At 38.7% G+C, this 14231-nt stretch overlaps 1 protein-coding gene across 1 annotated transcript; it reads left to right on the forward strand.

Annotated features, from left to right (window-relative positions):
* The first annotated feature begins 1085 nt into the window (after positions 1-1085).
* On the forward strand, positions 1086-8778 carry LOC139951867 (profilin-like). Its single transcript, XM_071950935.1, has one exon. It carries the CDS (start codon positions 1212-1214, stop codon positions 1629-1631), a length of 420 nt encoding a protein of 139 aa, XP_071807036.1. The 5' UTR covers positions 1086-1211; the 3' UTR covers positions 1632-8778.
* Positions 8779-14231: the final 5453 nt, after the last annotated feature.

The raw sequence follows: 14231 nt of genomic DNA on the forward strand, positions 1-14231 counted from the left end.
TCTTTGATCTGTTTACCGCTTAGTTGCCATTATACTCCTTTACCAATAGACCGATCCATTAAGCTCCACCCCATTGCGTATTGACCAATCACAACGCAACAAAGGTCCGACAAATAAGGTCCGACATGCGTGCGCGTATCTTTGCGCGCGCGACAGAGTTGTGCAGAAAGGCGTTGGAGAGCCCCGTGTTCTTGCTCACACGTGCGTCGTGGGCGGAGCCTACTGGATCGGTCTAATCGTAGCCAACAATTAAATATGAATAATTGTGTAATTACATTTTAATTTACAGTTGCTGGGCTATTGTATATATATATATATATGGCTTCTGACAGGCACCCCCCGAACAAAGATATTGACAAAATTGGGAGACCATCAACATAGGGCTAGATAGCTCAGTTGGTAGAGCGCCGGCACGTTAAACCGGAGGTCGTTGGTTCAAATCCCGCTCTAGTCAATTTTTCTTTGTTCCATCCTAAAATCATTTAAAAATGTACCCAGTCAGTTTCCCTTGTGGTTTATTATTTGATATATATATATATATATATATATATATATTTTTTTTTTTTGACCATGTTAATACCACTTTTAGTTTTAGCATTGGGCCAGAAAAACCTGGTGGTCTTGTGTTCTTCAACTGAGAATAATAACAGCAATATTTTTTGTGTAATTTTTTCTTTGAAGAAAAGTTTGACCATGAATCTCTGGTAATTGTTAAATTATGTCGAGTAGTGAGAGTAGCAAGACAAATATGAGGCAGATCTTTTATTAGTGCTTTTCATGTCATTTTGAATCTGGTCGTAAGTTGAGACACTAAGCAGTAAAAGTTAATCTACACGCCCTACAGTCCTGTGGTTCCCCCCCCCCCCGAATTGGCAATCTCCTTTCGAAATCTGTGTAGCAGTGACGTCATGCGCATATTATAAGGTCAATAGGTCAGTTATAAAAATCTCTACCTAAAAATTGCAGTGATTGTTCGCGCTGTGAAAATGTTACACAACACTTTGTTGCTCAGGCGGCGTTCCATATAAAGTTAGGAATGCATTATGGGGTGGGGCTCCTGATCGGACGGGTTGTACACATGCGCAGTTCAATTCATCAGAATCGTGGCATAGTCATCAGGAGGTTTGTTCGGCAAGAAGGAACACCGGCGAAAAGTTTCGAAGAAGTTTTGTCGTATTTTCAGGTAAAGATAACCTATTAGCTCTGACAAAATGAGTTGGGATTCGTACATCGATAACCTAATAGCACAATCTAAAGATGCTTCGGGGGAATGTCACGCCGACAGGGCAGTCATTATCGGTTTAGACGGCTCGAAATGGACGACTGACGGCCATGCAAATGCCTTCAAAATTACCACAACCGAGGCGGCAAATATAGGCAGGGCGTTTAAATCCGGTGATTTTACGCCGTTCATGTCTTCGGGCGTGCACGCCGAGGGTGTAAAATACCAGTTTCTTCGGGAGGAGGACAAAAAACTCGTCCTGGCCAAGAAGAAGGGGTGCGGCGCCTTGACCGCTCAGAAGTCCAAGACAGCAGTGGTCATTGCTCATTGTCCTGAGGGGGGCCAGCAAGGAAACTGCAATAAGGGAGTAGGTGTGATTGCGGAATACCTCGAATCAATGGGTATGTAACACAAAGACAAATCACCCTCAATATTATTTTTTTGTAACCAGTAACTTTCCATGGTTTTACGCATCCTTTTAGTCTGCACACCACAACAAATGGAACTAGCCTAACATCAGTACGAACATTGTGATTTTGTTTTTTTAAATAATCCAATCAAGTCAAGTCAAACCACTTTTCTACGGCCACATTGCCCCACGACTCTGGACTATGTCAACATGTGAGCACCACTAAAGCTAACTTTAACGTATTAGTATGTAACTCAACTACAGCCGAGTTTCCCTCCACATCTTGGACTTGATTGAAAGTAAATTATTCCTGCCGTTGCACACTGACTGTTTCTGTGGATGGATTACAATGCAAATCCAATGACGTCGGAAGAACGCTTTCCCGAGTTCAACCTGCCCCCCAATCGCAAACACTGTCAAAGAACACTGTCTTCCAATGATGGTTACAAAACCCTTTTTCTTGATGACCAATTTTCCTGCACTTCGGACATGAATTTTGAGTTGAAAGTAGCCGGTTCAATGTCCAACATCTCCGGGATTGTTGTACTCTACAACTTCTGAACCGCTTTGAACCACAACTAGAACTTCCTCTTTTTGTAAGAGGGCAGTTGGTTCTTCACAGAGTAATTTGTACACTTCAAGATGCTCATCGTTATCGGTTGCTGAAGAGACATCACGCAAATAGATCACTCAAAATGTTGCATTTCAAGTAAAAGCGTCAGCAAAAACAGCCCCACCCCCCCTCATCGGACAGTGATGGTTCTGCAAACAACAAGGAATTTGAGGAACTCTGTGATCGTCGGTTAAATGGACAAACTATGTACATTCATCATTTCTGTGCCAATCTCTTCCTGTGTTTATGGTACACAAAATTTATTGACTGGTCAAGTTTTTGTGTACATGTCATAAAATCAAGAATCTTCACCGACAGTACGATCTACCAGCACCAGTTATCTCCATTTTGGTTTCAAGAACTGATTTAGCAACTATTTGTGAGCCGAGGGAATCTTTCTGACTCGGTATGGAACATCCCAGCCAGCCCTGGGAGTCTAGAAGAAGATTCTCCATTTTGTCTGCAAATTCTTTTGGAACCAGGAAGTGTGGGTGCATTTAATCTCCATGAATGGAAGGCAGATGGATTCAAGCTGGGAAATGATAGACCCAAGGCCGGGCCGCCATGCTGTTGCAATGCTCTGGTGCACAAGCCTAAAGATCACATTTCATTCTGAGCAGGCAGGCATGGTTCTCATCCCACACACAACGGGCCAAACCAGTTAGTCATCCACTACCATCAGCATGATGCATGGGACATTTTTGTGGTCTTTCTTTGTTCCATCGAATCAACTCTAAACCATTAATACAAATGGGACCAAATCAAGTTTGCTGGCAATACATCTTTAAGGCTTAACAAACTCCTGCAGCATCGGGCATTCAAAATCTTTGACTGATATTAATTTAGGGCTGGAATTTCATCTATGTTTAGAGGTCAAGGCCATTTTAATTTTCAAAAGGGAATTTCCCGTGGAAAATCTATTAAGTCTATGAAAAGCTTTTGAAGGGGCACCAAAGCCAAGACCAGGGCAACGGAATGCCCTGGGGTTGGGCATGAAATTCCAGGCCTGTTATTTTTGGTCTTTCATTTTTTAAGACTAAACATTTTGAGAAGTCAAAATGCAGGGATAAGGTTTTGAATGCACCAGTAGTATTGCCATCTTTCCAATAATGTTTAGAGCATGCTTGAACTAAAGACAACCGATCATCCACAAGTACCAGTGAAGAACATTTTCCGATACAGCTGCATGCAGGAACCAGTGAACAATTAGGATAAAGACTGAATACTAGTTAAAGTCATGTTTGACCAGGGTCCAATTTCATAGACAAAAAGTAGCTAAGCACAGCAATCTTAAGCTTACCAGATTAAGGTTACCAGCCAAAAAACCATGTCACATGTAAAATTTGTGTCTGGTATCCTGCTCATTTCTGCTAAGCAGGAAATTGTTAAGAAAAATTGTTTGCATTAGCAGCTCTATGAATTTGGGCCCCCAAGTCTCTATTGTAGCAACATAAAGGCTGTGTCAGAATTGGCGACTTCCGCTTGCGGCTGTTGCTATAGGTGTTGGTGTGGATATTTTTGATTGAACACTTGCTCCCATGACAACCAAGTTAAGCCAATTCTAAGACAGCCTTACCTTTGCCATGAAGGTATTTTGGTTTTCAAAGCACAGCTTGTAAGAATATAACAAAAACCATCAAAAACAGGTTTTAGCACGCTCTTAATTATTAAAAAAAGGAAATAGTTTTCATTTATCTCCAGGAGCAAGCTCTGGCTGCATGAAAATCAAATTGTATCCTATGCTATGTGTATTTGAATAAAACTTAGGTGGTTGTTATTGAGGCAAAGTTACGAATGTTCTTTTTAAAAAGGGGTTAAACTCTGTTAATTTGTGGCTATGTGTAGGCTTGCAAAAACTTCTACACACAAAGTAGGGATATTCAGCTTAAAAGTAGGGATACTCGGCTTATAAAAGTATCATTTAAAGTTTTTATACAGGACTGGTAAGGATAACAAAACACCATGGTAAAAAAGGTTTTCTGAAAAATTGCTGATTATGAAGTTCTTTCTTGAAATACCTACTGAAAAATGTGTTTTTTTTCTCCTGACTGGCAGAAAAAATGCAAGGTTTGTTTTTTCATGTGAACTGTTGATAGCATAAACCATGACTGAATACTGTCTGCGACTGATTTGTCAGCCGTACAACTCCTGTATTTATTTCCTTTAAAAAGTGTTCTGTGAAACTCGCTCGCCAACAAGGAAGTAAAAAACACTTGATTGCTGAATATCGTATGTTATGTTTGGTGTGTGGAAGTTTGGTGTTCCACACACCTACCTGATTCTGAAAAGGAAACAGGTGGTGCAACACATGAGACTAAGATAATAGAGTGGACCATACATCCTGTATCCTGTCAGTAAATTGCTAAGCAAAAACGCTAAGCATTGGTTAACTTGAGACTGGGTTTGATTCTCAAAGAGCTAAGATAGATCTTGCGCGGCAAAAGGTGGTGTTGCAATACAAAGCACTATAGTAATACTTGGCCTAAGTGATACTATAGCTTCAAAACTGCTAAGCTGAAATGCTAAGCATTGGCTGTTAAGATGAGCCTGGGTTCGATTTCACATAGAGCCGAGATTGATCTTTTAAGCACAAAAGTGTGATGTCGCAATACAAAGCACTTATGTGATAGTAATTTGTAAAATCAAACCCTGACAAGAAAATCCTAAAATTTGCTTAGCACAGACATTTTACTCTTAGCATGTAGGACTCTGAAAATTTCACCAACAGAATGATTGTTCTTGTTCTGATTTTTCTATCAACATTTTGAATAATGTCTTGACTAATGTTTGATTGGATTTTATTTTTAGATGCTAAATTCACTCTTCTTCAACCAGGCAAAAGTTAAAAATGTAAACTGCAAGTTATAAATGTAAACTGCAAGTTATATAAAAGAACTACATGTACACCCAATAATGAGAAAACTTGATATCTTCAATCTAGCAGAAATGTGATCCCTGTATAATTAAAAATAATATTAAATTAATAATAATAATCATGTGAAACTTTAAACAAAAAGCTTGTGTGTACTTCTACATGTATAAACAGATCATGATCTAGTTGAAATCAATTGATTTTTTTTGTCATTTCAAAAGTGTTATTAACAGAACTATTAAAACTAGGCTTTAATAAAGATCGCATTAACTCAATCATTGCTTGCACCTTTGTTCTCGATTAGTAAATCCCTGTTTCTCAATTGAATTGGATAATAAAGTCAAAGGTGTAATGAATACATCCGGCAAAAGTACTGCGAAATATTTAGGGGAAAAAAATAATAATACCAGATTTGTTACATTGGACTTTGAACAAGAAATGTAAGATTGCTGGTCCAAGCAGATGCAATGTACATGTACATGCAGGGGTAGAAATTGCCACTAGCCCGCTAGCCCGGGACTACCAGATTTACAGCTGGGCTACTGATTTTTCCAGTTTGATAGCCCGACGGGCTAGTGGAAAAACAATCATCATTACAAACAACAAAGAACTGTTCTATGGTGTATTGTAAAGTTTAAGCCGTGACTCGAGACATAATGTGTCTTTCGGGCTACCAAAATCTCATCAGGGCTACTAAAAATTATTGGTTACTAGCCCTGCTGACTACCATGAAAATACACTTAATTTCGACCCCTGACATGTATGGTGTATAGTTATGCTGGCTAGTAGTAGGCTGGCTACCTAAATGATTTATGCAGCATAGTGACAAGTGACACTTCAGAATGTCTGTGAAGGGCGTGTGGCAAATGTCACCTTGCCTCAGATTTTATTATGCTAAGCTAACTGGTTTAAATTTAGCATCGGTGATCACTGATCATATAAGCAAATGTTTTTTGATTTCATATAATCTTGTGTTGACGTAAAAGATATATGGGAGTTGTTTGAGCTTTTCTCTGCAAATAAGCAATTGAACAATTTTGGCAGCTGCATTTATAATATAACGAAAAAGTTTATGTTAATTGTGAAGCCATAGACAGCTTATTAAACCTACACATGACATTTTGTGCTTGTTGGCTGAATGTAATTCGAAGACATTTAAATGAGCCCAATTTCATATTTCAATTATGAAATATTGTATTTTGTGTTTCCAAGGGGGTCCAATTTCATAAATCTGCTTGCCAATAAAAAATCATCTTAACCTTCAAAACTTTCCTCAGCAGATATCACATAGGATACAAATGAACATAAAAAAAACCCCACATTTTTTGTGACCACATTTTTTTCCCTGAATTTGTTTTCATGGTTGAATAATATGTGCTTTAGCGATAACGATCACGACGCAAAGAGAACGCATTCTATTGGTTGAATTGCTCCACGCAGAATACGCATACTTATTCAACCTATAGAAATGCTTTCTTTTTGCGTCATGATCGATATCGTTTTTGTTATCCCTGCAGTGTGACTCGCCCTTTACAACCAACATAGGGTCCAGGGTAAATGTTTAACAATTAATATGCAATTCATAGGTTAAATACTGAATCATGTTTGCTCTATATGTTCTTCTATTGTACACGTACTACACGTACTGTATGTACTACACGTACTGTATGTACTACACGTACTGTAAGTGCGTTTTGAATGGGTGTGTATAGTATGTGCATAGACTGGGTTTTACATGAACTGATGGAGCAAATAGTGTGCATTCATGCATATCAGTTGTGATGATGGTACCTAACAACACACAGAGAACGAATGCCCTTGGCTAGCAGTGCTAGTTGTCTGGCCAAACCTTGGCTGGCCGGCTGTCAGCAGTGCTGTCTGGCCAGTATGCTTGGCCAGTGGCCAGTGCCCTCCCATTAAGGGTTTGAGCAAGTATTTTGAGCACAACCATTAACTACAAATATAGAAAACTGAAGCAGCTGCCAATATTAAAGACAGTGGACACTATTGGTAATTGTCTAAGACCAGTCTTCTCACTTGGTGTATCTCAACATATGCATAAAATAACAAACATGTGAACAGTTGAGCTTGATTGGTCGTCAGAGTTGCGAGATAACCATGAAAGAAAAAAACACCCTTGTTACACGAAGTTGTGTGCTTTCAGATGCTTGATTTCGAGACCTCAAATTCTAAACTTGAGGTCTCGAAATCAAATTCGTGGAAATTTACTTCTTTCTTGAAAACTACATTACTTCAGAGAGAGCCGTTTCTCATAATGTTTTATACTATCAACCTCTCCCTATTACTTGTTACCAAATGAGGTTTTATGATGATAATTATTTTGAGTAATTACCATTAGTGTCCACTGCCTTTAACTAGTCTGATTGAATTTTAAATGTTTTGTGCTTGGAAGTTCTTTTTTTCTGCTGATTCATTGTTTGCACAACCATGTTTTGAACTTTGTTTTCAAAAGAACATGACAATTTTTCACCTCTATGAGGAAGTATACATTTTGATTGAAATGTTATTTTACAAAGAGCAGTGTGACAAACCGTTCCAAAACCAAATGAACTAGAGGCATGCAGGACATTTCCATTCAACTCCAACTAGGAATGTATTTATATATGTATGTGGTTCACTGAACAAACCAAACTAGTCAAACAATCACGTTCTAAAATTCACCCCTTTTTTGAAGAATCATGGCGGAAATAGTTCCATATTGTGATCTGACTTGGATTTAATGCTCAAATTTAAAATAATAATTAATTTAGTCTTGTGGAAATTCTTGGCGAGTAAGAGAGAACATGTTGAAGTTGATGATGGTTAGAAAAGTTACATAATTAGGAGTTGCTTGGTCCATTTTAAATTTTGATTACCTTTTCTTAGGGTTAACTTGTACTACTACTATTAACTACTAAATCTTGGTATTAAAAATCGCTTACTAGTCAACATGGTATTGATGTACGAGTAATTGGTACTTTGCCCGCGCAAAGAAGAACTAAATTTAAAAGGAAACAAAAACTCTTCTAACCTTAAACCAAATAGTAAAGTTTTCTTTCTAGTAAAGAATCCTTAATTATAAGTAATGCTTAATGTAAACACATAATCATGACAGATTTTGTATAATTATAAGTAAAGATTTTCGGGTTAGCAAAAAAGGATAATTGAAGGACTGGTACAAGTTTAATGGGGCAGAGCTTTGAAAAAGATTTTTGTGGGGGTTTTGTTTTTGGATGTAGCGGAAAGGGTCAAGTAGGACTCATTCTGATTAAGCAGTTATTGAGATTTTTATTGCCGGTAGTTGATCTTGTTTGCTGTGTGGTTGGCCTAATTATTGGAAGGGTGGCAGAAATTTTTCATGATTCTGTTAAGTTTTCAGAATATTTCACACTTGGGCAGTGTTGAAGATGTTCCCACAAGAAAATTCCAGAAATGAGAACGATAAAGCAGACTAGAAAGTTGGAAAAGTCTGTCGGAGCGAAAACAAAACTGCGCAGGAACTTTTCAACTTTTGCTCACTTTCAGAGTCTTGGCAACCTTCCTCTAATTATGCATATACCTGAGTACACTATGGGAAGCAAAAATTATTATATGTACAATTTTGTTTTTCTTCCATTCTCAAATCCTTTGTAGTATCATTAAACAGATCCTGCATAAATAAACATGAGTGCATGCTTATATTTTTTGAGAGTATTATCGTAAAAATTATATGCAGGTTTTAAGACAATACACCGATCCATTAAGCCAGGCCCAATTATCATTGACCAATCACAACCGCGAAAGCTGATCACCATTTGAACCGTTTGGTGATCTTTGCACTAACGGTGATCTGGTTTCGCGGCTGTGATTGGTCAACTGGTAAGGAGGCGGGGCGTAATGGATCGGTCTATTAGGAGGCAACCTTGTTTTTTAGGGGTGGTCAATCTACCCATACCATGGAACACCCTGACTCAATTTTATGAAGCGTGTAATCATACAAATTTGCTGAGCACAGACAAATTTTGCTTAACAGAAACTGGTAACCAGCCAAAATTCCATATGTTTTACATTGGTACAACCGGTGTTGTACCAACAAGAGATTTGCTTAGCAGTATTTTCTGTCTAACAGCTTTATGGAAATGTCCCTTGATCAACCATGTGGTCAAAAGCAGATAGGACTACTTTATAAGTAATTGCATTTTGATGACTGACATTTAACATTTTATGCAGAAAGATTTTAGAGATCCAAATCTCTTGAAATTTTCGAAAGCTTTGGCAACATGCATATGGCATGGCCTACTAGCCCTCTGTGAACATTCATCAATTAACATGTTATGCCATGTTGGTCATTTGGTGCTGGTATGGGCGTGGTGTATTGCATATTGCTGTCTCTATTGTGTTCTTTCGTGTACCCCCTATTGAGTCTTTATTGTGCGCTTAGATTCTCAGAAATTCTTCAAGGGATTTAAAGGGTAGTGTGGTGGGTTGGGGGTCGGTTGGGGTTTGGGGTCGGTTGGGGTTGGGTACAATGTACTTCTGTACAAGAAGGCCATAGGGGGTACTGTAAAATGTATTTTTGTACAAGATGAAAATAGTGTGTTTGGAACATACATTGGGAACACCCTGTGCCCCATATCAGCCATGGTACGATGTTGGCTAGTGTACACAAGTTCACACACAAACTGGGGGTTTATCATGGTGAGACCATTTTGCTTTTCTATTTGACCCAATGTAAACCAATCGAGATTGGTTATGATGTAAGGTTTAAAACTGTCACTGTCACTGTTGTATGTAAGCAGGATAGGCTCCATGCTCTACCTCACCTGGGCCGAATTTCATAGAGCTGCCTAAGTACAAAAAGTTGTTAAGCACACCAACATTTTGCTTACCAGAATAAGGTTACCAGCCAAACTACCGTGTAACATGTACCATTTGTGACTGGTATCCTGCTTATTTCTTACTTAGCAGAGAGTTGTTGAGCAATATTTTCTGCTTAACCAGTTCTATGAAATTAGGTTCGGGAGTCTATGGCAGAAATGACCACAGCTAGATGAAAGAGCTAGACCCCCTGAAGCTTTTTTTATCTGCTCTGTTCATCCCTATAGCTTATACCCCTGCCCCTCCCGCCCCCATTTATAAAGTCTGTAAGCACAAAAACTTGCTAAGCACAACAAAAACGTTATCAGCCAGAATACCACAGTTACCATTGCTGCGACTGGTACCTCAGGCATTTCTTGCCTAGCTTAAAAAATTGCTAAGCAGAATTTTCCGCTTAACAGCTATATGAAATTGGGTCCAGGGGCCAATTTCATGGCTCTGCTTACCGCTGAATTCTGCGCTTACGATCACGATTCCCCGCTCACGTGCAAGCGCCGAATTTCTGCGCTAGCCTTGTAAGCGTAGAATGCCTAGTAACGTGGAGTACGCATGCGCAGAAGCCCAAATTCGCCGCGAACCCATGAAATACGCTTGCCGTAAGCACAGAATTCCCTGCTTCCGTAAGCGCCGATTCTGTGCTTATGGTAAGCAGAGCCATGAAATTGGGCCCTGCTCATTGCCATATCCTGGCCCATTCCCTTTCAGTCCCCTGTGTTCTAGTTCCTTTGTTCTGAGGTTGAAAAATTGATTGTTTTACCACACAACTCCATGGGTGTTGAAGGTGGAGCAATGGTGTTAGATTTCATTGGAATTGACCATCACCGGTGCAGTGAAGCAGCTGGCTTGGTCAATATATAGACCATGTATAATAACCTGTGACATCATCAGCCGTTGATTTCACCAAACTCTGTCCAACTTAGGATTAATCTTGGGCATTTTCTCCTTGGCAAAGGGCATGCGTATGATGAGGAAATTGTAAATTTCTACTGTAGCATTTTAAGGGCACCAAGGCAATGACCAGGGGCATGATGTATCAGGCCTGCATCACATGTTTACAAGAGTCTGGATTTCCTGCATGCATGATTTGGACACGGAAAACTCAACTGGGAAGGGCTTATTATTCATAATCATCATTAGATGCCTGATGGTATGCAACTATTCTTGTCCTTGACCATAAAAAGGTTGGGTTTCTGATTTATGGTGTTGACTTTTTAAGGCGTTGGCTTGGTGCTGTATACATGTATCGGGTTTCCAAGCAACTTAATCTTTTGCTTTTTTATTACTGACTGAAACATAAGTGATGGAAAATTTTCATGTATTTTCATGTATGGGGTTGTGTAGGACAGTTGAACCCAAATCAATACCATTTAGTGATTTTTTTAGGACAAACCTTTTTTTTAGGACAAACCTTAAAAAAAGGTCATCCCGAAGGTCTACAAGACTTCAAAAGGGAATTGTAAGGTCAGTCTTAAGGTCAAATTCAATGCCATTTTGATTTAATAATTTACAAATTTAGCAATGAGCTAAACAGTCTTGTAAAAATAAAAAATAAACCCAAAACATGAAATGTTATGTTATTTGATTGATGTTTCACTGGGAAGTTGACAAAGTTAGAACACAACAGCATTTTTCTGAATATTAAATTTTGAAATTAGAGACTTTTTAGTTTCCCTCTTTTATAAAGACTCTATTTGAAAATGAGTGCATCAGTGAACATAATTAGAACCCGGAACTCCATTTCACCCTCTTTTTAAGGTTCAAGAGTGAGTGCTTCAGGAAACAGTGTGTAGGTCTACACTGTATAAATATCAAAATATTCTACAATGGTTGCAAAGGTGTACAAGTTCAAAACCCATTCAAAGAAACAGAACAAATTTTGAGGAAACGAAATAGTATTGAACTGAAGAGGAAAAACACATAAAAACCTGTCCTTTTGGGAGCTTCCTACCATGTTGCCCTGATCCCAACATGTAAAACATGCAAAAATGAAACCAAAACTTGAAACAAGTATACTTTCATATTGATTGTCTTATTTTGACACACATTTTGTGTTTTTCATCTTGCTATGCTACCATTATGCTAGCTGTGTGTACACTGGAAATAATGACTGCACATAAGTATGTTTGATCCTTGCTCTATGGTTTAAACATGGAGGGCTACCTCCATGGTTTATTGTGTACACAAAATTGTGTCCACTTGTGTCCCTAGTGGTTCTTAAAACTGCAAGGACCAAACTGATCTAAGCTTCCTCATAAATAGTGGTATATCATAGAGAAAGGACACATCATGGAGGTGATATGGGTATAGATTGCCAGCGAGGTCATACATGGTATAACCAAAGAGAAATCAGTTCCCTATGGTTATATACTAATCTAATAATTATACGGTCACCAACTCAACCGCACTACTATTATGGCACCATTGCTATCTCTTGGGCCACCACCCATCTACGGCTATAGAACTTGTGTGTAGTGAACGTATGACCTTCACCAAAACCCATTGTTCTTTTGGTTACACTGCTGGCTCACCTCAGATAAATGTACTGTACATAGGATGTGGGTCTACTACATGTACAATCACGAGGTGTACTGTACCGGTGAATTACCCATTGCTTCCTCTCAATGCCCATACACAATTTGCAGTGTACTATCCCCAACAACAAGACACATATAAGAATCTTAAAGGAATCTTATAGAAGTCTTATAGAAACCAAAGAAGTAACGACAAATGTATGTGAATCATATTGTAGGAATCCTAAATTCAATCGTATAACGGGTTATATTATAGGCTATGAATGATGATTTTATTGTAGGGGATTGCCCAAAATTTCTCCCCCATGTTGTTGTACACAGGGTTTTGTGTTGCCACTATACGGGTTCATTCACCCACACAGCAGCAGTTTAGACACAGATGACTGGACTTTCACACAGTATTTTGCTGTTGTCAAAGTTATTCCAGTCATGCATGTGCCATGGAGCTCGGAGGTACCATCCCCATGGTTCAAAGAGTTTTATGTGGAGGCACGGGGAAACCATTTTTTTGTATAGATTAAAATGGTGGACGCGAAGATATGACAATAATTAGGTTTGAATGAATACACACTCAAACCAACAGTGCACTCCTATAGGCCTATATCACGCTGTCACCATTTTGGGCATGTTCCCTGATAACAGTAACCAATGCTAACATTCATTGAGCATGGCACCAGACTATTATTTCGTTCAGCCTCAGTTTGGTTACAACGAGTTGGAATGGGGTAAAATCAAGATGGCCACATCGCGATAAAGGTCATATCCACGACCTCAAAAGACTAACGGTTCTATCCCTGCTCTGTAGGTTATAATGTTCACATAACATTTCAATTATATCAACATTTTTTATGCACGATAGTCGATTAAAGGAGTATAGGCCAGTAAAGGAAAAACAAAATCCCATAAAGCTAAAAGAAATGACCTGAACTTCAGTAATAAACTTGAAACTTGAACTTGAAACTTGAACTGCGTGTTGAAAAACACCAATCGGCCATTTGTTATGCCCCCCCCCCCAAAAAAAAAAAAAAAATAAAAAAAATACCGGTCACTGTTTCGGCACAGAAAAAAAAAAGTTCACAGGTTTACAAATAACTTACAGGGTTTACAGAAGGTAATGGTGAAAGACTTCTCTTGAAATATTATTCTATGAAATGCTTTACTTTTTGAGAAAACATTAAAACAATTATCAACTCTCGTTGTCGAGAATTACGGATTTATTTTAAACACAATATGTCATGACACGGCGAAACGTGCGGAAACAAGGTTAGGTTTTCCGCGTTATTTTCTCCCGACTCCGATGACCGATTGAGCCTAAATTTTCACAGGTTTGTTATTTTTTATATCAGTTGTGATACACAAAATGTGGGCCTTTTGGACAATATTGTTTACCGAAAGTGTCCAATGGCTTTAAGAGTGTCACAAGGAAATGTTGTTTCTTTCCTGCCACTAATCTGAACATATAAAGGAAAGGCAAGTCGAGGTTCTATTTCATCAAAATCCGGGAGGATTTCCTTCTTCAACTCTGGACATTGTAACAGGACTGTTTGTCTTTTCGTGTTATCATTGTAAACTGAAGCCAAACTATAGTGAGGGTTCCCCGGTTACGGGAAAATGCTATCTGGAGTCCATGGTTGTTGGGTCAGTGTGGATTGTGATAACCCGGAAACCAACTCAGCATTACACAGTGCTATAAAGTTGAGCACAGTGCTAGGACAAAGTTACATGTA

The sequence above is a fragment of the Asterias amurensis genome, chromosome 19, assembly GCF_032118995.1.
Source record: "Asterias amurensis chromosome 19, ASM3211899v1".
In the NCBI taxonomy this organism is placed as follows: domain Eukaryota; kingdom Metazoa; phylum Echinodermata; class Asteroidea; order Forcipulatida; family Asteriidae; genus Asterias; species Asterias amurensis.